Source organism: Lactuca virosa, chromosome 5 (assembly GCF_052849685.1).
Source record: "Lactuca virosa cultivar CGN04683 chromosome 5, Lactuca_virosa_CGN04683_v6, whole genome shotgun sequence".
In the NCBI taxonomy this organism is placed as follows: domain Eukaryota; kingdom Viridiplantae; phylum Streptophyta; class Magnoliopsida; order Asterales; family Asteraceae; genus Lactuca; species Lactuca virosa.
Genome location: NC_136430.1, coordinates 100325758 through 100351182, shown reverse-complemented (window position 1 = coordinate 100351182; position 25425 = coordinate 100325758). Strand labels below are relative to the sequence as shown.

Sequence of the window (25425 nt, the reverse complement as noted above, 5' to 3'; positions counted from 1 at the left end):
CAAAGGGCTTTACTCAAACTCCTAGAGTTGACTATGACGAGACCTTCTCACCAGTAGCGAAGATCAAATCTATAAGGGTTATGCTAGCCATAGTTGCGTTTCATGATTATAAAATATGGCAGATGGATGTCAAAACCGCTTTCCTTAATGGAAAGTTGGCTGAAGATGTTTACGTGATTCAGCCAGAGGGTTTTGTAGATGCGAAGTACCCTAATAGAGTGTGTAAGCTTGAGAAATCCATTTATGGATTAAAACAAGCATCTCGCAGATGGAATCTTTGTTTCAATGAGAAAGTCAAAGAGTTTGGTTTTTCGAGAAGCGAGGATGAGTCTTGTGTGTATGTCAAGGCTAGTGGGAGTATATTTAGCTTTCTGGTATTGTATGTGGATGACATACTACTCATAGGAAACGACGTCCCATCCTTGCAGGAGGTTAAGTCCTGGCTTGGGAAGTGTTTCGCTATGAAGGACCTCGGGGAAGCTGCTTACATTCTAGGGATAAGGATATTGAGAAATAGGAGTAAAAGACTAATAAGACTTAGTCAAAGTACCTACTTGGAAAAGGTGTTGAAACGTTTCAGCATGAAGAATTCCAAGAAAGGAGAATTGCCTATCCAGAGCAATACCAAACTGAGTAAGACTCAGAGCCCGAGTACTGATGTCGAATTAGCATAAATGAGTCGAATACCATATGCTTCCGCAGTTGGCTCGATTATGTATGCTATGACATGTACTCGCACTGATGTGGCCTTTGCTTTGATCATGGTCAGCAGATATCAAGGGAATCCTGGTAGAGCTCACTGGACTGTTGTAAAGAACATTATTAACTACCTGCAGAGGACTAAGGAGTGGGTCCTTACCCTCGGTGGGAGTGATGACTTGAGAGTAACAGGGTATAGTGACTCCATCTTTCAGACCAACGGAGATAATTTCCGCTCTCAGTCGGGCTGGGTATTTACCCTAAATGGAGGAGCAGTAACATGGAAAAGTTCCAAATAGGAGACTGTAGCTGATTCAACGTGCGAATCAGAGTACATAGCAGCAAGCGAAGCATCGAAGGAGGCAATATGGCTAAAGAACTTCATCGGAGACCTTAAGTTATACCAGCTGTAAAGGAGCCTATGGAGATATTTTATGATAGCGAGAGTGCGGTCTCCTTAACCAAGGAACCAAGGGATCATGGCAGATCCAGGCACATCAACAGAAAATATCACTTCATAATACATCAGATAAAATAAGGACTAGTCGTAGTAAAGAGGGTATCGTCAGAGGAGAAACCAGCAGATCCCCTTACGATGGGACTGAGTAGGGTTAAGCACTTGCAGCATGCTATGAGTATTGGGCTGAAGGACGATATTAGTTTTAATAATTAGATAGTTGTTTAGAAACTTGTAATAGATAAGATGTAATTGACATTTGATGATTGAATAAAAGGGGTTTTATTTATGAGTAAAGTTACTATCGTGTGTCAATCATTTACTATTGTTTCATTTTTCATGTTTTGACTTCCAGAATAAAAAGATTATTCAAATTTTCCACAGTCGATCATACTTTGGAAGTAGGTACTGAGGCAATACTGTCATGAATTGACTTGTAGATTGTCTAAAGCGTTTAGACATAGCAAAAGTTTGCTAAAAAGTTCATGAGTGCTCCTAAAATAAGATTTGAGTAGTGGATTAAACCCACGCACAAAAGAATCACTTCATGGAATTTATCACGAGTGATTGCAAGACGATAATATCGTATAGTCTTCAAACCAAGATATATGAGTTGTTGATTACGGGTTGGTTGTGCATTGATAATACGAAAAGGCATCAGTAACTTGATGTTATAAAACGTGTAATTGTGTATAATTTAACAAGTAATTAGTACAAGCATATGAGTCGAATTTTATCTGTTCCTTTTATCCTAAGAGGATTAAAAGCGATATCTTGGCCCCTCGATGATTTTGTTTTGACTTATGTGTCGGGCCCGGTCAGGACTCAATTGATGTGTTCAATTAAGTTCTATGTCAAACAAATCAGAAATCGGGAAACAAACTGTTGGACAATAAGTATGACTATGTTCCATGTATTTGTCCACATGATATCTTAATGAACAGAGGATTATATGATGCCTTAACTAAAGGATACGTTATTGATCAGAGTTGACAGCGGCTTTTGAGAGCTACGATTGCTAGTCGGTTTTTGAAGTCGTACATGCAGTTATAGTTATTAGACTTATCCAAGTGGGAGACTATTGGATTAGGTGTCTAAGCCTATAACTATAATTGGTATGTACTTGACCCGATAGTAGCATGGTCCATTTGGGTTGCATTCGTCGAAGCAATTTGATAGGAAGAATATTTGAGAAAGGGGTTATTTGTGATTTATTAATATAGTATAAGAATAATATATTAATTGAGAAATCATATTATTTAATTGGTATTGATCAAGAATTAATTTGGAATTAATTTAGTGATCAAAAGAGACTGATTAAATTAACAGGGGCTGATTATGTAAATCAGTGATACATATAGTTTGGGCTAATGATCCATGATTGATTAGTGATGGACTAAGCTTATGTGAGAGTCCATGAAGTGATTAGTACAAATGAATTATTGGATCAAAAGCCTAAGTGGATGGATTAGGGTTTACAAGTGACCCTTGGAATTCTAAATTATATATGTAACCCCTAAGCCCTAAAATCGGTCACACAAGTATTCTAAGAAGAGTATAGACGATTTTGGGTGCCTCCTAAACCTCTCTGATAATCCTCCATTTGTTTTTGGTGTTTTGTGAAACATTTGAGGCATCACACTTGAGGTGCTAAGCTCTTGTAAGGCCAAGTTCTACAAGCTACACCAAAGAGGTAATAATCTAACTTGGTTTTATGTTTCAATTATCAAAGTTATATGCTAGTTAGGCTTCATGCTTTGGAAAAATGAAATTGCATGTATAATTAGAGAAAACTTAGATCCAAAGCATTATGGTTGTATGTGCACCGTAGGGATGTTATAGTGCTCAAAACCCATCATCAATTTCATAATGTATTCGTCGAGGATGTCAAATGCTTCTTTAAGATCCCTAAGATGATCTTCAGCTTTCATTGATTTCACTATCATGTCGTCAATATATACTTCCATGGTGTCCCGCAGATTGTCTTTAAACATCCGATTCACCAATCTTTGATATGTTGCACCTGCATTTTTAAGACCAAAAGGCATTGCAGTGTAACAATATATACTTGTTGGTGTTATGAATGATGTATCTTCTTGATCGGATGGTTCCATCTGGATTTGTTGGAATCCTACTGAAGCATCCATGAAGGTTAAGAGTTCGTGGCCAGCCGTCGCATCTATCATAGAGTCAATATGTGGTAGAGGAAAAGGATCCTTAGGACAAGCCTTGGTAAGAACCGTGTAGTCTACACATACTCGCCATTTTTCGTTTTTCTTTTATACGACAACCACGTTAGCCAGCCATCTTGGGAACTTCACTTCCTTGATCATTCCCGTCTTGAGGAGCTTTTCTACTTCTTCTTGGATGATTTGATTCCTTTCAGGTGCAAACTTCCTTCTCTTTTGGTGTATTGGTCTGAAAGAAGGACCAATATTAAGTTTGTGAGTGATAATACTCTTGTCTATACCTATCATATCTTCGTGTTTCCGTGCGAATATCTTGCTTCTGGTTCTTAGGAAGTTCAATAGATCTTGCTCGATTTGCTCAGGCATTGAGGTTCCTATGAGGACTTTAGCTTCAGGATCCTCGATGCCCAGGGGCACTTCCTTCACGTCTTGCTCCTTTGTTTCTAGAACATGTCATGCCCCCTGCCTTAATTGTTATGCTTGTCGAGGTTTGGTCGTAGATTTCATAGAGGTTTTATAACATTCCTTTGATTCTTGTTGATCTCCCATGATCTTTACTGTTCCCCATGGAGTATGCATTTTTACACACTGATGATATGTTGATGGCACCGCTTTCATCTCGTGGATCCACGGTCTACCTAGTATCACATTATAAGAAGATAAGGTGTCAATAACACAAAATTTTTGTATAGAGTTTACCCCCTCTTTGTATATTGGTAGCTTTATCTCCCCAATCGTGTGTTTTGTTTCCCCGCTAAATCCTATGAGGATCGAGGATCTCTTGATTATCTCTGATTCTGGGATGTTCATCCTTTTTAGTGCATCTAGAAGTAGGATATTGACCGAGGATCCTCCATCAACAAAGATCCTTCTGACGAAATGGTTGGCCATGTATAGTGTTATCATGAGTCCGTCATGGTGAGGATCCTGAATTCCTTCCATTTCCGTCTCGTCAAATGTGATCTCCTTTTCATTGCTAACCATGGTATTTTTCTGGGGTCTGTCTTCCTTTTCTGTTTTAGAGACCTTGGTGTGTCTTTTAGCCTGAGAATAAGAAGTACCATAGATGTTAGATCCGCCTGAGATAACATTAATTATCTTAGCGTTTGGGGGTGGAGATCCTGGTTCCTCCGCGATTTTGTGACCATCCTAGCTGTTCTCCTTGGATTTTTCTCTTTTTCTCTCGAGGATCTCTTTGAGGTGTCCCTTGCTAAGGAGGTAGCTGATCTCTTTTCTTAGGGCTATACAATCCTCCGTCACGTGACCAAAATCTTCGTGGTAAGCACACCATTTGGACTTATCCATCCAAGTGGTGGAATTTTTATCCCTCTTCGGTCATCTTGCTTTGTCTCCAAGATCCTATATAGCATGAATTATACCTAAAATATCCACAGAAAAACAATAGTCAGTGATCTGAGGAAGTTCATCTTCTTCTCCTTCATCTTCAAGGGCATTGACCCTATGATGATCCAATTTGGAATAGGGCTTCGATTTGTAGGATCTTGGAGTCGAGGATTCGGCCTTCCTATTGGGATTCTCATATTTACTTGAAAGGTTGCTTCTCTTCTTGATTTCTTTATCCTCTTCAAGCCTTATGAACCTCAATGCTCAGCACCTGACTTCGTCCAATCTTTTGAATGGGGTCATCACAAGGTCTTCATAAAAGGGTGAATCCTTCCTTAGTCCCATCTTGAAGGCCTCTACAGCAGTGGCCATGTCGATGTTGGGGATGCTCAAAGCTTCCCTGTTAAACCTATTAACAAAATTCCTAAGTCTTTGTTTAGGATCATGAACCACTCAATAGAGATAACTAGTGATCTTCTTGAAGGTTCTGCTGCAAGAAAACTGGTTACTGAAATTATTGACTAAGTGTGCAAATGAAGTAATAGAGTATGGGGGAATTATTAGCAGCCATTTGAGAGCCGATCATGTAATGGTTGAACCAAAGCCTTTGCATAGACAAGCTTCCTTCAAGTGCCCCGGGATGGGAATGATCTCCATCCTTTCTCGGCATTGTGCTATATGCTCTTCAGGATCTGTAGTTCCATCGTAAAGCTTCATGCTGGGAGTTTAGAAGCGCTTAGGAACTTCGGTATCGGCTATCCTGGGAGCAAACATTGAGATCATGTGACTTGTTAGAGACGCTTATGGTATGGGTTGGACCACCCCGGGTACGCTTGAGATCATTTGTCTCTACTGTTGAAGTTCCCTAGCCATGTTTGGATTTATTGCTGCATCAACGTTAGTATAGTTAGTATTAATAGTGTTGTTGTTTAAGAAGTTACTAGAATCAATGTTTCTAGGAGTGTTGAAAGGCTCATTGAGATCATTGATCATAGATGCTCGATTTTCCATAGTTGTCCCCCAGGGCGACGCCACAGTGGTAGGAACTGTGTTCTTCTGGTGATTTTCTGAAGATCCTGCATTGTCAAAGTTTAGGATCCTTGGTTGTACAACTGTGGGCATTGTTTCCTGAGATTTCTGAAACACTGCCTTCTTCCTCTCCACTTCTCTGAGCAATGCTCTATTCTCATCCTACTGTTGGGTCACCTGTTGTGTCATTTTCCTCATCATAGCGAAGAGTTCTATAGTAGTGACCGAGGCAGTCGGATCCTGGAGTCCTGAAGATCCTAAACTTCCTTGGTTAGTGAACGGAGGGGTGTTTTTCTTGGAAGTGACAGGCATTTTCCTCTGAGTAGGGGGCCACACAGAGGAGGTGGTAGGTTTTTGGTTGGAATGGAAGGAGTGGAGGATGAAGAAAGGATCGGTTGTGTAGACATGATCTTTCGAGGATTTTGAACACCACGGCCCCACGGTGGGCGCCAAATTGTTTTGGTCAAAAATTACACAAGTACTAATCAACCAAATTGAATGAGAGGATGTGATGTTCAAGTTGTGCAATAGCAATTGATAAAACAGAGTGACACAATGATTTACAAGGAAAGCCCTTGATCCTTGCTATGATCTCCGGCACAAAACATTGGGAGGTGATAATGATCACCTGCCTTGATGATTTTATTAATGTAAAATGGTGATTACAGAGAATGATTTAGCAAGAACAAGTGAATAATTTCGTAGAGCAGGCTTAGAGTCAAAAAATAGTGTGTTGTGTGCGAAATACAAGTGTCAATTTATAGTCTAAACTAGCCAACAAGATGTCCGATATTTCCAGGATCCTCTATGACCAGCTTCACGAACTTTATTTGACTAAGTATTTCGGGTCTTTAGCATAGTTGAGATGATTCTCCGTTGAGAATTGGTCTTCCCTTGACTACTTCTGCACATGTATTAGTTATGAACAAGATATAATTGTTATAAAATTTAATAAAAATAATAACGGTAATAACCGGGATCCTGAGGTAGGTGAGGATCCTGGATATTTGAGGATCGTGAATATTTTCACGATCCTGGCCCTAACAGGTATGTATTTTATAATATCCCTTTATTATTTTGAAAATAGCAATGTACTTTTAGGGTTCTTGATATTCAATTGTTTATTGCAAATCATAGTAAGAACATAGATCCTTTAGGTTGCATGTGAACTTAGGGTTTAAGTTTTTCTGCCAAAATAAGATTTTTGTAACCTATAAAACCCTTCAATATATATATATATATATATATATATATATATATATATATATATATATATATATGTTGGAGCTTGGGGAACTAAGTGAATGTCCCCAAGTAATGAGGTGAAGATATGTGAAGAATATGTGTGTAAGAGCATCTATCGAAGCATGTACACATATTAAGAGTATGTAAGAAGTATACGCAAGATACATGTAGCAGAGCATGTATGTATATAAAGAATATGTAAGTTTATATTAGAAAGGTATTTGCTAATACCCAAGAGATAGAAGAAAGAATTAGAGGATGATTATATGCAAAATAATTATAAGAGTAAGTAAGTATGTCTAGCTATCATTAGTATTGTGTAGAATGATATGTGATACTAGACATAGATAAAGAATAAGTACTTAATGAGTTGAGTACTAGAAGAAAAAAATAAAAGATCTCTTGATGAAATAATGAGATAGATTATCCATGAGACTAGTGTTATGTTATGAGTCGCAAAACAAATATAGAGTTAAAGAGTACGGTTCCTATGGGAACAAGAGTATGGATCCTTCAGGGGGTAAGTGTATGGTTCCTACGGGGACAAGAGTAAGATTCCTTTGAGAATAAGAGTATGGTTCCTTCGGTAACAAAGAGTATGGTTCCTATGGGGACAAGAGTAAGATTCCTTCGGGAAAAAGAGTAAGGTTTCTTCAAGGATGAGAGTAAGGTTCCAATGGGGACAATGAGTATGATTCCATTGGGAATAAGAGTACAGTTCCTTTGGGAACAAAGAGTATGGTTCCTTCAGGGACAAGAGTATGATTCCTTCGGGAATGAGATTATGTCTCTACAGGGAAAGAGATAGAAGATCCCTTTTGGGATGTAGATAGATGAATCTTAAGAAAGTCTAGATTGTATATGGTTAGAAAAGATAAAGAAATATTAATTGTAAGGAACAAGATAAGAGAGTTCTTTGTAAGAACTTAGATGTAACCCATAATGGGTTAAATGTAGGAATCTGTGATGGATTCAATAGTAAGAAGAAAGATTAAGGATCCATGAGGGATCATAAGAGAGAGGAGTAAGACTGGGTGGGCATGCCTAGTAATGAAAGTGGAATGTTGTTCCCTTATATTAGAGTATGAGATGAGACCATTTGGTCTAGATGAGAACAATGTGCTAAGGAACTAGAGAAGAGAAAGAGTATGGTAGAGAAAGAACAGATAAGAGAAAGAGTATGGTATAGAGTTTGAGAAAAGCATGTTAACAGGATAAGAGAAGAGTAAGAGAAGAGTAAGAGAAGAGCTTGTTAAGAGGCTAAGAGGAGAGTATGAGGAGAGCATGTTAAAAGGATTAAGAGAAGAGTAAAAAGAAAGAACAGAGTGGAGTAGAAGTGATAGATGAAAGAAGAAAGTATAGCATGGATTGCTATAAAAGAAAGAGATCAGACGGAAGAGTGTGAGATAGCGAATAAATATGAAAGATAAGAAAAGAAAGAGGAGTAACTCACCAGACGCGTTGTGTCTGATATTGCAGAGATTTATGTTTTATACAGGTTCAAGTAGTAGCAATCGTGGTACCAGAAGAGATAACATGAGCACAAGGAAGATTTAGATAGTATGATGTTATTTATGTATTTTCCTTGTTGTTAATTCTTATGTAAAGATTTTATTGTAAACCCGTGATTTATCATGTGAAGTAGAGTGTTCTAATTAGAGTAGATTTCGGCATTGTATGTAAAACTGTGACAAAATCCCTTAGATTAGATGTTTAGAAATCCGGGTCGGTACACCCTTACGGAGAAGTGATTACTTCATAGTATGGCATTGACTGAGATAGACCTTTAGGGGTAATCAATATGATGTGTAGAGATGATAACAACGATATGTGTTATTAATGTATTGCATTAGTGGAAACTAATTAGCTGGGAAGTTATGGTTATACGTCAAAAGTTTCCCATTGAGTTCAGCTACCGGTAATAGAATACTAGTTCTAGAAATTATGAATCATAGGGTTCACAGTTGTACCTTGCATGATCTCTTGGGAAGGACGTACGCCTAATCCAAATTAACAATTCAAATATGGCAATGTTGGGTTTTTATTCATAAATCCGGTTTCACAACCGATAAAATTGACAAAGGAAGCTTTAAAAATGTTGAATAAAACTAAAACTATTTTACCCACCAAGGATAATTTTGCAAGAGTTAGGAAGATTAAAACAACCATAGATGGGAAAGCATAACAACCTTTGAAGACTTTGATCCTCATGGGAGGTTGGAAGTTGATGAAGTGTGGCATGAAACTCTAAAGCAAGAGTTCTCTACAAGTATCCACCAAGAAAGAGTAGAACCATAAAAACATGCTGGTATTCACTTGTAATTTGTTGTTCATAAGCCTTTGAAATATATACCAAATATATCTTCAAAGGTGAAGCAACAAAGGGACTTTCTTCTAGCATCAAAATGCAAGAGAATGGAGAGCATGAAGCTCGAAATTTTGGCAGCACCATGGAGAGGAAGTGCTCTCGGTTTTGGGTCTCCAAAGACACCAAAAGAATGCTTTCAAGAAGATGGAAGAAGAAGACTTACAAGAAGTGTGTCCTCCAAAACCGTTCCATGCCCTCCCTTATATAATGCCCAAAAAGAAAAGGGAGACCATAAAGCAAAAGGAGAGACAACTTTGTCCCCAAGGTTGGTATGAATAGACAAGGCATGCATGCCTTGTCTCCTTCCTAATTTCGAGAAAAGCATGTCCAAAAGAAGACAAAATTTGTCTCATGGCTAGTTTATATACACATACATGTTATCTTTATAAAAATCAATTATTTTTATAAAGAATTCCCAAAATATATATTTATATAACTAGTCATATATAAATATCTTATTTTATACAAAACTATCTTTTACATAAATTGTAACTAGCTTATTTTATATAAAGCTATCTTTTATATAAATTGAACTAGTTTATTAAGATATAAATATAACTTATAAATAATCATACTTTATGATATATTTCATAAGTTGTTATTTCTTCAATAAATATTATTTCCACAAATAATAAATTCTCAATTAGTAAAATATTATTTCCATGAAATAATAATTTTCCAATTAAATACAAGTGTTGATTTATTTATTAATAATCAAATTATACTAATAAATAATCAATTGACGGTAACTTGCTATATGGTGTGACCCTATAGGATCATATATTATTAGCAATATCATTCTATAATGACTCTTGGGCATACTAGATCTTTCAATTTCCCACTTACACAAGACTCATCATAGATTGATATAGACAGTGGTGAACGTCTAGCAACATTTCACTGCCCCCAATAACATATGACGAAGAATACCATTCACCAACATCCAATTCCCAAAAGCTCTAAGCTTCAATTGATGTCTTAAGGTAAGTTTATCAATTATCCCTTTGTTACAGACATCCTGTTGAAACATGAGCCTTGGATCGCAATCAATCTCATTTGTAATTCAACTTTGGGTAACGCGCGTTAGATGTCTAACTCTCAACGAACAAGAGGAACAAATCTCATCTTGACCACATAAGCCTCTTGTATAGTTCACACCATACCCGAATATGACTTTTATAACTGCCTGGTTAAGGAACAACATTTGGTCATATCAAAGCACAATACTCCCTATACTCAAGTCCCACTATGTATCTCAGGTGTTAAGGATACAAAGATAGTACCTTTTAATCAAGTATCACTCATAATTGTGATTTATGAGATGATCTTGATGCGGGTCTGTTCAGTACTAGTTCTCTGACAAGTACCAATGAAACTTGGTTACAACCACTTGCCTACTTTCATCTAGTGAGAGTCAACCAATCCATTTCATATTAGTCTTACTTCATAATTGCTCCCACAATCATGACCAACTATGAACCTTTAGAATAATAGGATTATTCATGGATTAAACATGTTAATATAGAACACAACAAGTATTAATGTAATGATCATATCCCAGTATATCAAAACATTATTTAATAGTTGTTGTTACAATGTTCCAATATCCAAATACTAAATTCAAATCAAAATCCCATTACTAGAATAATAAACGTCTTATGGTTGAAGTGTGACCACTCATACTTAGCTTAAAAGGAAACACTTTATCAATGGGTTCGACTAAATTTAATTTGTTTGAATTCTGCGAATACAATCATCTCCACATTTGACATTACACTAAGTATAGTAAAATATTTTGGAGAATATAATTGGTGCTCTTATGTGACATAGAGTTTCTTAGCTTGATTAAGTACACTCTATTACTCACAAAAGATTTCTAGGTTATCCCTGAATGGAAGGATTCAACCGAGTTTTTCAATGATCTAGTTCATCCAATTATATTTGATTTCAACTTCTGAAAAGTAGTGTATTCTTATTTAGTAGATAGAGCTATTTTGTTTTTGCTTGGATCTCATTCCAACTAAACTTACTCTTCATTCCATAATGAATTCATAATCCAATTATAATTCATAATTATCAATATTTATTTAGAAATCAATATCATATGTAGCTCTTTACATTAAGATTTTATTCTAAACTAATTATCTCATATACATTCTCTTAGCTCTTCTTAAGTACTCTTAGAATGTTCTCACAGTCATCTAGTGGCTTAACCATTTATTAAATTTGTATTTCATGATATGACATGATGGATTCATTTTCCAAGAAAATAGAATATAAATAATTTCATCTAGCTCAACCTATGTGCTAGGTCCATTTGAGACAAACTCAAAATGGGGTCATGTGACAATGTCAAGATTCTTCCAAAGGTATCTTGTATCTTGACCTCTTTCAAGATATTGTCACTTCATGCAAAAGAATTTTAAAACATTTAACATTCATCTTTATCTATCTCTTATAGATTCTACATTCCAAGAATGTATCTTGTCATTCCTAAGTCTTTCATTTTAGAAATACTTTCCGAGTCAAGGTGAAAACTACCTTGCAAAGTCGGAATATCATTTCAAATGATTAAGTATGTCTCTTTCATACAAGATTAGGAATATCACTATCCTCCCACTAGTTCTTAGTAAACACACATGTTCCTTTTCATTTTGATATAAAAGCATACCTTGTATCTTTATATTAAAATGACTATTCCAACCTTGAGATATTTGCTTTATATCCACAGGTGTATCTTAAGCCTTACACATTTGGTTAGGATAACATGGATTAAGAAAAACTCCAGGCTAAGCTATACATATATCTTCTAGTAGATGTCTATTAAGAAAAGCAGTTTTTCTTGAAATCTATTTGTTATATCTCATATTAAGAATATGAAGTTATAGTAAATAATATCCTTGTAGATCTAATCATAGCTACTTGTGAAAAGGTTTGATCATAGTCAATGTCATGAGTATGATAAGGACCATAGTCAATGACATGAGTATGAGAAAATCCTTATATAAAAAGTATTACTGAATGTGTATATACATCCATGTATATATTCTTTCTAGAAGAATATCTTACTCCTTCAAGCCTTGCTATAGAGAGGAAGATTAACCAAGCCCATACTTGATTATTAAACATGGATTACATCTCAATGTTCATGACTCTAAGTCATTTGTCAGATTCAAGATCTGATATAATATTTTGGTAGTTGATGGTTTAACTAGAAGCCATCAAGAACTCATCAATGAGAGATTCCACATTTCTCAAGTCATAGATAATTTCTACCATTATTGTGAACAATTTGTGTTTATGAATAGCTATTATTCATGTTTAACATTTTCTAGTTCCAACAATTGTTACATCAGGCTATGGTTCTTGAACTACTTCAACTTCCATCTGCCTCCCACTTGCTTTGTCATTAGAAGCTTGCTTTCTGCTAACTCAGCTTTCAGAGGAATAAACGAACTTATTCTTGGTGGGTTTGTATATAATAATCTAAATGCCCTTTTAGAATATTCTACAATTATGTAATTAGTTGGAGTTTGTATTCTAGATACAATTAATAGTGATTGAAGTATAATCCCAAAAAAAGTTTAAAGGAGGATATTTCTACCGACTAGAAAGTAAACTATATCAAGTAAAGTTTAATTTACCCTTTGTCATCATGAAGGCTTTAGATGGTACTAGTGGGTTGTAACTTGTGCTTAATCATAGGCATTCATTAGAAAGGAAATCATACACCAAAGTGTATAGTTCCTTAATAATTATTTTCTCTACACTTTAGTGAAAATATTATTAGGAATCTTTTATATATAAATAAGATTCACATATGTCAAATAATCTACATTATTTGCCTTCAAGGATCCCTTTCTTGAAGTTGGAATATGTGGATTTCATTTATACAATAAAGATAACAATGTCATGGATAAGTTTGATTTAAAACAAGTTTAAGTCAAAAGTGCTTGCATATAGAACTTAATTTTATTTATAGAATGTTGATATTTACTTTGTAATTCTATTAAGAGATCTGGTCTCAGAAACAGAATTCAATCATTTCAGAATATGAGTATTATCGTCATGAAAAACGATCTAGTAAATAATCAGTAATTTAAATAAATAACTGAGACATAAATATTTAGACATGCTAAATTTAAAACATACATTGTTCCAAAACAAATATTGTTTTATATTGCAAGCAATTTATGTTCTAAGCATAAATTATAAACTAAACTTCGAGAGTGTAGTTCCAACTTGCTTGTGCTCAGCTAGTTACTCTTCTGTAAATATTTGCAATCAAGTTACAAATATTAGATTAACATTTAAGTACCAACTACTTGAGTGTTACACAAAAAGTATAAGTTCTATCCCGCAGATACATGAAGTACTAGTCTCTTCCAGACTTTCTTTCTAGATAAGAGGAGCAGTTCCTCTACCAGTGTCCAGTTTCTTCACAAAAGAAACAAGATCCATCTATGTGGGCCTTATTGAATTTCTTGGGCTTAAAGGTGTTTAGTCCATAAAACATGGGCCTTTTAGATCACACATGGTGGCCCTTTTAGCCTTGCATTATTCCATTGTTTAAACTAGCTTTAAATAAAATATTACTGTATTTATTGGAATATTGCTTGACCTGTTATATCATCAGATATATGCTTAAATTATCCAAGACTTCCTAGAAGTCATGAATAACTATTCCTATCTTGGAAGCATCTTGAGCATCACAATGATGCCTTTACTAGGTAACATATTTAGGTCTATTACTCAAAGTAATTTGTTTAGGATTAGGACCTTCAAGTGTATACAATTTCATATCTCTCACGAGATTGTCTTTTAAGACATGAACTCATTCATTGAAGTTGTATCTATTGAATGTTATTGTTTCACTAAGTCATTTAAAGAGAAATGACATTTCATGGTTATGAGAGTGGATTATATACCTACAAAATTTTTAACAAAATTCATTTAGTATTTTCAATATTTAATCTTTAATAATTAATACCCTTTTAGTTTCTAAAAACATTAATTATCAAAGTCTAGGATCCAAGTTGCAAAACAGATAAATGGTTAGGTATCATTTATCTCATCCATCCGAATTCAACTCGGTAGATATCGATTATCAATTATGTCTTACCATATAATTCCTAGATTTATGGGATCGCTAATAGCAAATTTAATTAGACATGTTTGATCCCATCTATGCCTCAGAACTCTCTTGCTTAGGTATCCTTTATTACAAGAGATTTCCGATCAAATCATCCAAGTTGAAAAACTTGTGTAATCGGCCTATAACTTGGTTATAGAAATCGCGAGGACACCTCGGTCATCAAGAGATAACACTAAGTGGTTAGGTATCCTTTATCTCACTAGTGCATACAAGAGACGTGCGAGTGTTCTTTAAAAAAGGATTGCATAGATTTAAGGTTTGTAAAGGGTCTTTGATGTTTTTTATAATTCTAGTTTAAAAAACATGTTATATCATGGTTATTGCATGCATTCAATAAACCATGGTATACTTTAAAAAATCTTATTTTATGTAAAATCTCATTTTTAACAATGTTCTATATATAAAACCCGGTTTTATATTATTGACGCGATCAAAGTTTTAAATTAATAACTAGTATTAAGTTATATCGTTTGAGCACTTTAGAACATTTGGAAACCGTTTAATAAAACTTCATTTTATAAAATAAGGTTTGGAGTTTGATAAGTTTACAAATCTCTGTTTTAAACTTATACAATTTCAATCCCGAAATTTTACCGGTTACTAGTTTTAACGATAAAGCTTGTTTTATTGTAAAACTATTTTAGCATCTTATGTAAAAAGGTAAATTTCATTAAAACCAAACTCTTTGTGATGTTTATTTATGTTCAAATATTATTTTGCATTTGAAAAAGTAATTTATCAACCATCACATAATAATAATAACATAAACATAAAACATCACAAGCATGCATAACAATTATAATATATGTGCATAAAAAAAAGCCATTAACTAGTAATAATTTTGTGAGTCATCACAAAATTATCAAGTCCATTCCTAAAGGGACATAAGTGACATTTATTTTGTAAAGTCTTCATGTGCTCCCACTTGCTTCAACACCTTGTAGCAAGTTTATAAAAATAATTTTATAAACTTTGAGAAACTTTAATAAAATCAAGTTTATAAACTTTTGATCTTCGAAATGGTCACCATCTTCATTCTTGTTACATTTTTATAAAAACAAACTATTTCTAAAACTAATCTATTACTTACAAAAATTAACAAATGAAAACTATCTATTTAATTATTACATATCATATGAATAAATAAATATTTACAACCATTTTAAATAAATCAACACATGCAACAACACAAAGGTCCATGGCTAGTTTATGCACATCATACATATTTATATACTAAAAAATATATAAAAAACTCTTTGTTTTTCTAAGACAACTTTTATGACCAAAAAGATGCATGTAAACTTTTGGTCAAAAAATAACAATTATAAACATTTTAAAGTTGTCATAGAAAATATGTATGAATTTTTCTTGCAAAGAGAAAACCATCCATTTTTCCAAAAAAAAAAAGATTTCAACAACTAAACAAATAATCTAACTAATCTTGCAAAAATGGCTCTGATACCAATTGTTGGGTTTTTATTCATAAATCCGGTTTCACAACCGATAAAATTGACAACGGAAGCTTTAAAAATGTTGAATAAAACTAAAACTATTTTACCCACCAAGGATCATTTTGCAAGAGTTAGGAAGATTAAAACAACCATAGAAGGGAAAGCATAACAACCTTTGAAGACTTTGATCATCATGGGAGGTTGGAAGTTGATGAAGTGTGGCATGAAACTCTAAAGCAAGAGTTCTCTATAAGTATCCACCAAGCAAGAGTAGAACCATAAAAACATGCTAGTATTCACTTGTAATTTGTTGTTCATAAGCCTTTGAAATATATACCAAATATATCTTCAAAGGTGAAGCAACAAAGGGACTTTCTTCTAGCATCAAAATGCAAGAGAATGTAGAGCATGAAGCTCGAAATTTTGGCAGCCCCATGGAGAGGAGGTGCTCTCGGTTTTGGGTCTCCAAAGACACCAAAAGAATGCTTTCAAGAAGATGGAAGAAGAAGACTTACAAGAAGTGTGTCCTCCAAAACCCTTCCATTCCCTCCCTTATATAATGCCCAAAAAGCAAAGGGATACCATAAAGCAAAAGGAGAGACAACTTTGTCCCCAAGGTTGGTATGAATAGACAATGCATGCATGCCTTGTCTCCTTCCTAATTTCGAGAAAAGCATGTCCAAAAGAAGAAAAAATTTGTCTCATGGCTAGTTTATATACACATACATGTTATCTTTATAAAAATCAATTATTTTTATAAAGAATTCCCAACATATATATTTATATAACTAGTCATATATAAATATCTTATTTTATACAAAACTATCTTTTACATAAATTGTAACTAGCTTATTTTATATAAAGCTATCTTTTATATAAATTGAACTAGTTTATTAAGATATAAATATAACTTATAAATAATCATACTTTATGATATATTTCATAAGTTGTTATTTCTCCAATAAATATTATTTCCACAAATAATAAATTCTCAATTAGTAAAATATTATTTCCATGAAATAATAATTTTCCAATTAAATACAAGTGTTGATTTATTTATTAATAATCAAATTATACTAATAAATAATCAATTGACGGTAACTTGCTATATGGTGTGACCCTATAGGACCATATATTATTAGCAATATCATTCTATAATGACTATTGGGCATACTAGATCTTTGAGAAAAGAGGTTATGTTTTGCTTAATTACTATGCTTATGAGATCAGTAGCATTGTAATAACTTGTTAGGAGGTCAAGTGTGCATGAGAAGCCTTTTAGTCATGGGTTCTAGATTTGAGAATTTATCGACTTATCTGGATGTAATGTTTTCAATTAATCGTTTCTTCATAGTGGTCACTTCTGATCAAAGGGGATTAGTTGATATGTATATATGAGGGTTGATCACTGGTCTCAGGGTTTGATTTCTGAGATTTTGAACCGTTGGATTCTTAGTTTTGTGAAGTTATCGTTGGGTAATTGGTGACAGATAAAAGGGTTGGGTTTAAATAGAGACATTGTTTACTTTCGATTGGTCTCGGGAACTCCTTGATTGTGACATCAATTTAGTAAATAGTAATAGGAATAACATGAGGTCTTTGCTTTTAGAAATTGTTTTTGTTATTATAACCAAGATGGATTTCGAGAATGCAATATAGGTAAGTGGGGGGAAATTGTAATAGTTGTTTTCTGGGTTGATGAACTAAAGACTTGTGGCTTTTACAAATAAAGTTTTGGTGAAAAAACCTTCTGACGCGATGTGGAAGTTAAAGTGGTGCAACGCGGCCACGTGTTTAAATGGAGGCATGGTTGGTGTCTGTCCGCGGCGCGGCGGCTGCTACATCCCAAAACCCTATGTCTCGGGCGTTAGGCCCTATTTAAGGAATGTAAGATTAGGGTTTTCACATATCTTCAACATCCTCCTTCCCCCAAGCGAAACCCTAACTCCTCTCCAAGTTTTGTTGGGTTTTGGTGTTGTTGATGGTCAAAAGAGCATATAGGGGTTGAAGATGGTTTTGGTGTTCTTCTACGATCAATACTTCATCTTCTAGTCATTCTTCTACACTATAAGTTTCATGATCCTTGCTTTATTCAAGTTGTGCATATATCTAAAGATTATTTTTGAGGTTTTGGTCATTTTAAGGTATTTAACCCCATGTTCTTAGAGTGTGAGCAACTCCATAACTCCAACAAGTAAATGAACATGTCTCTAAGGTTTATGATGTAGAAATATGTCAATGTTTTTTTTGATCAACCATGAAAAAGTGTGATAAGCTTTTATGGACTAAATCAAGTTAGGGTTATGGATCTAGTTGGTTTTAGCCATTAGAATGGATAAAGTTTGAAATTTATCCATTAAGACACGGAAAACAATCATATATGGAGTTATGAGCCTTGATCTATAAGGATTAAGTGCTTATCGAGTTAGTGTTCTCCCATAGGAACCGCAGTGCGACCAATTGAATTACGCCACACGGTGGTAATAGAGGCTTCATGATTGTTTTGTTGTGACAAGACCACAACGCAGTCAGGGGTTTGCCACAATGCGGTAGGCCATTTACGTTGACTTTTGACTAGTTTGACCTTTGGTCATTTTTTAATGAAAGTATGCCTTAGATCATTGATTAAGGGAAAAATGGCATTTTGCCCTAAATTAAGGATTAGAATAAGAAAGATTCGTTTAGAGAGGAAAGTTAAGTATTGTACCTTAATTATTAAATTAGGGTTATTTATTGTGTAGTGTTTGAGGAAGACTCAATGCCACTAGCTTGGTCTTGTGGATTCCTTCATATCAGATATTCAGGTGAGTTCTCATGAACTTACTTATTATATGGATTAAAAAGATATCACAAAAAGCCTCTCAGAAAGGGAATCTAGTTGGATTAAAAGGATGTAAGATCACAAAAAGTCTCTTAGAAAGGGAAGTGGTCAGATCACGAAAAGCCTCTCAGAAAGGGAAGTGATCAATGTTATGTCAACTAGAGAAAAGTTTCCCAGAAAGGGAATCTAGTTGATTGGGGTTATGTGTGCTAGCATATGTTATGTGTATAGTTTTATGTGACTTGATGTTTATGTGTATGTTGTGAAAATACATATGATCTGTATAATGGGTGAGTGTTGTGATTACTCACTAAGGCGTAGGCTTATAATTTCTACTTTATGTTTTTAGTTGCATGTCCTTCATGTTCGAAGGGCAAGAAGCTGGCTTGATTGAGATATCTAGACATTCTTGAAGAGACATAACATCTGTTTTACTCATCCTATGTAATGTTATGGTTTTCAAAACAATACTTAGCTTCCTCATTTTTACTATAATTATGTCGATATGACGCACAAAGATGATTTTATGATTTACTAATGATTATGAATAAAACATTTTGGTAAAACCTACACTTTGACTGTAAGATTTTATGGTTAGAATTTTGAGATGTTACAGTACTACATCTTCATCCGATAATCGATGAAGTAAGTTTGTGTAAACCTCAGTAATGTCTCTTAACTTGACCAAGTCAGTCAATTATACGAACATAACCATTCGCTTTTAAAACTTTTATTGAGGTTTTTGTTTCAAACTGTGGGTTTTGAGTTTGGGACTACATAAAATGTGAAATGGAAACTGAAAATAACTTATTCGATACACCGTAACCTCTTCTATGTCCCAATCCATGTTGTCTCACTTTGAGAGAGTTTGAAACGTGATTCAAGAATACGATCGGTATCATATTTCATATTTTCTTTGAAATTTAACACTAACACCTCGTTCTCGAGTTCAACTTAATGAGAGAAAAGAAAGGAAATGAGTGGAAATGAGAAGAAAATAAAAAAAAATTGATGTTCCCGAGTTTCATTAAAGGAAGAAAGTGGAGGTAATGAAATGATCAATTACCCTCCTAACTTTCCTTCCGATTTGGGAGGATTTGGAAAGAAAGAACAAAATGATCAATTTTCCTTTCACTTCTCTACAACTCGGAAAACACAAAAGAAAATTTTGTTATCCTTTCATTTTTCTTGTTTTCTCACGTTACTTTCTTTTCTCTTATTTTCTTTTCTTTTGTTAAACTCGGAAACTAGGCGTAAATTAAACTGGTGGGTATCCATTGAATCTTGGATCCGGAAAAAAAAACTCTTGGATTATATGGTTATATTTGTAAACTTAAAATTCTTGAATATTTTTAGTAATTTTCAAAAATCATATGGTAAATTCATGAATCTAGAGATTAAAACCTATACTAAATTAATTAATTTTTTAAAGCATAAACTCCGATTCGTAATTCTCAAAAGTGAAACCGAATCAGTGAGTCGACCCGGCAGCATATTTTGTTCTATTAGCCACAGCCACAAGAGTCGGTCCGAACCCTAGACATCAGTGGTAGAGGCGCAGAACATAGAGCAGGGGAAAGAGATAATCGCACACGCAAGATCCAATACAAGAGTCTGTTCGCAAATTCAGGTAAGTTTTTTATTAATCCACGAATGAAAAGGTTTTTTTGATTTGTATCTAGATTTGTGACAACCCCCTTTTCATTTGTATGGTTTTTTCTTTTGATTTAGGGTTTAACATAGATTGTGTACATCTTCTCCAAATATATATATATATATATATATATATATATATATATGTATGTATGCATACGTATATCATATATTAAGCGCATTACAATCCGTTTTATATAATGGTCTCACCATGGAAGTTGGTTTCTTCAGTTCGCCATATGTATAACTCAATAGAAAATAAGTATAGTTGCTGCATAAATTGATAAATGACATAAACAATTCGCTCTTGCTGAATTGAAGTAATCAATAATGAAAACTGTGTAGATTTTGGGCTTTAAGTTTTTTCCACATTCTATTAAATCGTGTTTATATGACAGAAAATTTGACTAGATTACTTGCAGAAATGAAGGTGAGGTCATCAGTGAAGAAAATGTGTGAATTCTGTAGAACAGTGAAGCGTCGTGGCAGAGTGTTTGTTTTATGCTCAGCAAATCCCAAGCATAAACAACGACAAGGTTTGTCAACAATTTCTTGTGATGAAGGTTCTTCACTCACATCCAGGTATTATTCCTTCTATTTTATATCTTTTATTTTATAAAATCTATTTCTGGGCTACAAAATATTTGGTTTATTTATATACTGGGATATACTTTAGGCTAGTCAACCTCAATCCTATAAAATGCATGTGGTGTTCATGAGAAACCTTGAGTTTTAGGGATTGTTTGGTTGGATGAAATGAAATAAGAATGTAATGGATGAAATAAACAAGGTAATGGAATGAGTCATTCCTACCCATGATAATCACATTAGTAAAAATGTTTTCATCATTCCAATGAAATAAAATATTTAATTTACATTGCTATGTTTTTTTTTTCAGAATATCAGAAATGCAAGTGGCTAGAAGCGATTATCAAGCTCCAAAATATGGCATTGGAGGCGGCTTAGCATCTGTACTAGTCGAGAGGAAGTTGCCTGCGCTTTTTGCTGGGTGGAGAGTGAGCCTAGCGTCTCTGCTTCAGACACGTGCGAAATGATGATGATACGACATTGTTATTTTTAGACCTAATGTGATCTTTTGATTCTAAATGATGATAATTTTTTGTTTCTTTTCTTTGATTAAAGCATTGGGTTAAGCTCTTTTTTATATTGAATAATGAGGTCCAACATTGTATGATCGTTTGTTTTCGTCTTGCTAAGTATCGTATCGCAATTCTACATGTTTTATTTCGACAAGAGTTATTCTTTCAACAACCAATGAAATGTCCCACATTATCTTGTTATGACCATCATGTGAGATGTAAAACAGCTGGTGTAATCCCCTCAAAGAGCTTAATGTACATTAGAATTGGAATTTTTATGCTAGTTGGGACTCGTGTTGGGTGTAAGTTCATTACATAGTAGTTTGTTGGATTTTGCATCTTAGTTTAGAGTAAATTACATGAATCGTCTCTTGTGAAGGCGTCAAAATACACGCTCAGTCCCTATTTTCAAAATTTAATTCGGACCGTCTTTCGTTTAGTTAAAATTTGCACGTTTCATCATTCGTTGGTTAAAATCTACACGTTTCATCCTTTGCAAAATATGAAATGACTATAGTGTCATTTTTCATTTATTTTTATATTTTTAATTATTAAAGAAAAAATTAAATTTTTGGGTCTACCAAACCCTTTTAAATAAAAAATAGCAACCACCCCTCTTTCCCATATAAATTTTTGACAGATATCAAACATCACAACTACCAAATTTTGTTTTTAGGAAGAAACAAAGTCATCGGAATTTGCTACAACTACCACCGGAAATAACTCCGGTATTGATCCCCAAACAATACTCCGGCAATAAGTCGCCTGACCACAGCCTCCACCATCGATGGACCACAACCCTCATCTATCTCTCTTTACCCTTCTTTATTCTCTGATGTGTTGACTCCCTCTTCAATCTCTGGTGTGCACTTCAGCCTCTCAGATTGACGTCGCCTAGGCTCACTACACCACAAGAACCATCAAAAAAACGTCAGTATCTCAAACCTCCCATGGAGCAAAGTGACGTTAGCAACAATACCAGTGGTTTCGACTTGTAAGTTAAAGACGATGCTTGTACCGCTTGAAAATTGAAGAATAGGTTTGGTGGTGGTGAGCTACGATGGTGATGGCAAGCTGCGACGGGGATGACGTTAACCGGTGGTTGTCAGATCGATTGATAAAAAGAATGGGTGAGAAAACGATCGAAGGCGAGCTGCGGTGGCTTCAGGTCTGCCATTTTTATTTCAGTGTAACACCCTAATTTCCATTTAATTTAAATAGTTATAATTATGGGTCATAAAATTAAAGTGTAAGGTTATAAATTCAGATATTTGAATTTTAGTAGTTAAATTTATATTTCAAGACTAGGTATGGGGGAGTATGAAATGAAATTATAGTTACTTGAAGATCGATTAAAATCGATGATAGTTGGAATTATGAGGAACCGAATTAAGAATTGGTAACTTAAAAGTCAGAATATTGCAAAGAGGGGCAATGGAGTTATTGTTTCAAACCTAGGGACCTCATGAGAAAGGTTTTAGGTTGAATTGGGGGCCTTAGGGCCGAATTTGATTAACCACTTAAGGGCCCTTAAACACAACTAAACCCTAATAACCCATATTGCTTGGAATTCCCATTTTTGAAGATCTTTCAGTAGTACTTGGACGATCCCCGAAGATTGAACCGTTGGATCGTCGAGAAATTTGGATTGCGGATTCTCAAGACATATATTGAAGTTTTGGCCATTAAAATTTTTATTTCAAGGTCTGGAGCTTGAGTTATAGATCGTCAATCATTGCCAAAATTTTTGGATTGTTGTTGAAATGTCTTAGGTGCAAGGCTTGTATGGAGCTTTCAATCTCAACGACTTACGTATGATATCTTTCTCATTGCTTGTAAAATTGTTATAGGACCTAGGGTTGATGTGTTACTGACCTGGAAGGTCTTAATCGAATTTGGGACTTAATGGGTTGAGTGGATTGAACCCTAATCCTAGTTTTACCTTTCTGAAAAATCTATTGTTCTGCCCCATGTCTTGTAAAAATCGTATAAAAATCATGGGACATCATCTTGGGTCGAGACAAGTCCCCACAGTTTGGTATTTTAGTCTACTACAATTCATTAGTTTTGACCAAAAATCAGAAAGTCTTCAAACTAGGGTGAAAATGACCATTTACCCAGACTGGTCCAGAATGACCTGTTATGCAAGACAGTTTTGTAAAATTCGTCATAATCATGGAAAAATCTTATGGAGGTGTGCGGGTACTACTTTTAAAGCTAAGGACCTGATCTATCTTCATGTGTTACAGTTTTGGAAAATATGGAGTTTAAGGTGGGAAAACAGGTCCCGAACAAAACACTACAATCAAATAGAAAATGAGAAAATATGTACGTAAGTTTTATAAGAGTAATACAACAAAGCATAAGCTAAATACTGTTATAATTGTTGTGTACGTTCTCGGAAAGAAAAAACTATATCTAGCTCCCGCTAGCTAAGTTTTCAAGGTCAAGGATGTGAGTTACACTAACTCTCCTATTATGTAGGCATTACTTGTTTTATATTTGTGCACGGATACCCTAATCCGTTAGAGTGAACAAGGTAAGATAGAATGTGGTTTGTCCTCTAGTGAGGCCAACTGCACTCTTATTTCCTATTTAGGGAGTAAGGGGTGTAGTTCCTGGAAGGGAGAACAATGTTATGGTTGGTACCAACGATATGTGTTAGGAATGTTTATGTTTATGTTTATGTTATGTTTTATGTTTTATGTAAAATGTTATGTTATGTGTAAGTAAGTGATCTATATAATGGTAGAGTAATGTGTATACACACTAAGCGTTATGCTTACCCGTTGATATTTAACATTTTCAGGATCGTCAAGTTTTAATAAAGGAAAGAGACCGGTCTGACTGCAGACGATATTCTTATGAAGATTTATGAACTTACTATTTTATATTTTAAACCTGTGATGTTTTCTGCTTCCGCAATGTTTTTAGAAATATTATTTTATAATTATGATTGAATACTTTTGAAAATTTAATTATATTTTTGAAAGGGTAACGACTAACTTTATTTTGTTTTGTTTATTTCTAAAAAACATTGGGTCGTTACATTCAGTATATCCACCATTTTTGTTTCACCAGAGTTGGTGGGTACTAAAAGTAATCTGTCTGACGTAGAAATGTACTCTGCCAAATCTGTGTAGAGCTCGTCGGAAAGGAGGCAGACGATCGGAAAAGAAAACAAGAGAAGGATGAGAAATGTTGTGATCTAGGGTATTGGATCTATTATCGGGATTGACTAAGAAGAGGGAGACAAAGTAGAATTTGGGGAAAGTGAGGGGGAAGGGCTTAGGGTGTGCATCAAACCACACAAAATGTATAAACCATCCACACCGCACAAAATCGCACCGCATACTGATGTTTAGATTTTTTGTGGTGTGGTTTGCGGTTCATAATTTCGATAAACCACACTATACGGTACGGTTTGCGGTTTTTAGTTACAAAACTACGGTTCAAACCACACCACACCGCATATATATATATATATATATATATATATATATATATATATATATATATATATATATATATATATATATTTCATAAGGTGAAGTTATATATTTTTTTGTAAAAGTTAATGTAATTTACTAAGAGCTAATGTAAGTTGTGGTTTGTTGAAGAACCCATGTTACATAATCTTACTATTATAATATAAGGTTTATCAATAAAAATCGAACTGTTATCGAATATATATATATATATATATATATATATATATATATATATATATATATATATATTCGATAACAGTTCGATTTTTATTGATAAACCTTATATTATAATAGTAAGATTATGTTAATGTAGTATTTCATTAAACATGGGTTCTTCAACAAACCACAACTTACATTAGCTCTTAGTAAATTACATTAACTTTTACAAAGAAATATATAACTTCACCTTATGAAATATATATA

At 34.3% G+C, this 25425-nt stretch overlaps 1 protein-coding gene and 1 long non-coding RNA gene across 4 annotated transcripts; both read left to right on the top strand.

The window, feature by feature from the left end:
• Nucleotides 1-20235: 20235 nt before the first annotated feature.
• On the top strand, nucleotides 20236-21628 carry LOC145115729 (Ribosomal protein L36). Of its 3 annotated transcripts, none has more exons than XM_079052084.1 (3): nucleotides 20236-20388; nucleotides 20834-20993; nucleotides 21310-21628. In XM_079052084.1, exons 2-3 carry the CDS (start codon nucleotides 20836-20838, stop codon nucleotides 21464-21466), a joined length of 315 nt encoding a protein of 104 aa, XP_078908210.1. In that variant the 5' UTR covers nucleotides 20236-20388; nucleotides 20834-20835; the 3' UTR covers nucleotides 21467-21628. The 3 variants fall into 3 exon arrangements, with proteins under 3 accessions (XP_078908210.1, XP_078908211.1, XP_078908209.1); XM_079052085.1 differs by having other exon boundaries at nucleotides 20237-20388; nucleotides 20823-20993; XM_079052083.1 differs by having other exon boundaries at nucleotides 20237-20388; nucleotides 20810-20993.
• Nucleotides 21629-22146: 518 nt separating this feature from the next.
• LOC145111099 (uncharacterized) lies at nucleotides 22147-24503 on the top strand. Its single transcript, XR_013710167.1, has 2 exons — nucleotides 22147-22679; nucleotides 24321-24503. It is a non-coding gene; the product is annotated as an uncharacterized LOC145111099 (long non-coding RNA).
• Nucleotides 24504-25425: the final 922 nt, after the last annotated feature.

Bases quoted from the DNA above. Each gene is read 5' to 3' on its own strand.
- LOC145115729 (XM_079052084.1), top strand. From the start codon at position 20,836: ATGAAGGTGAGGTCATCAGTGAAGAAAATGTGTGAATTCTGTAGAACA. The intron at 20,994-21,309 runs GTATTATTCCTT...TTTTTTTTTCAG, and splicing joins GGTTCTTCACTCACATCCAG to AATATCAGAAATGCAAGTGG.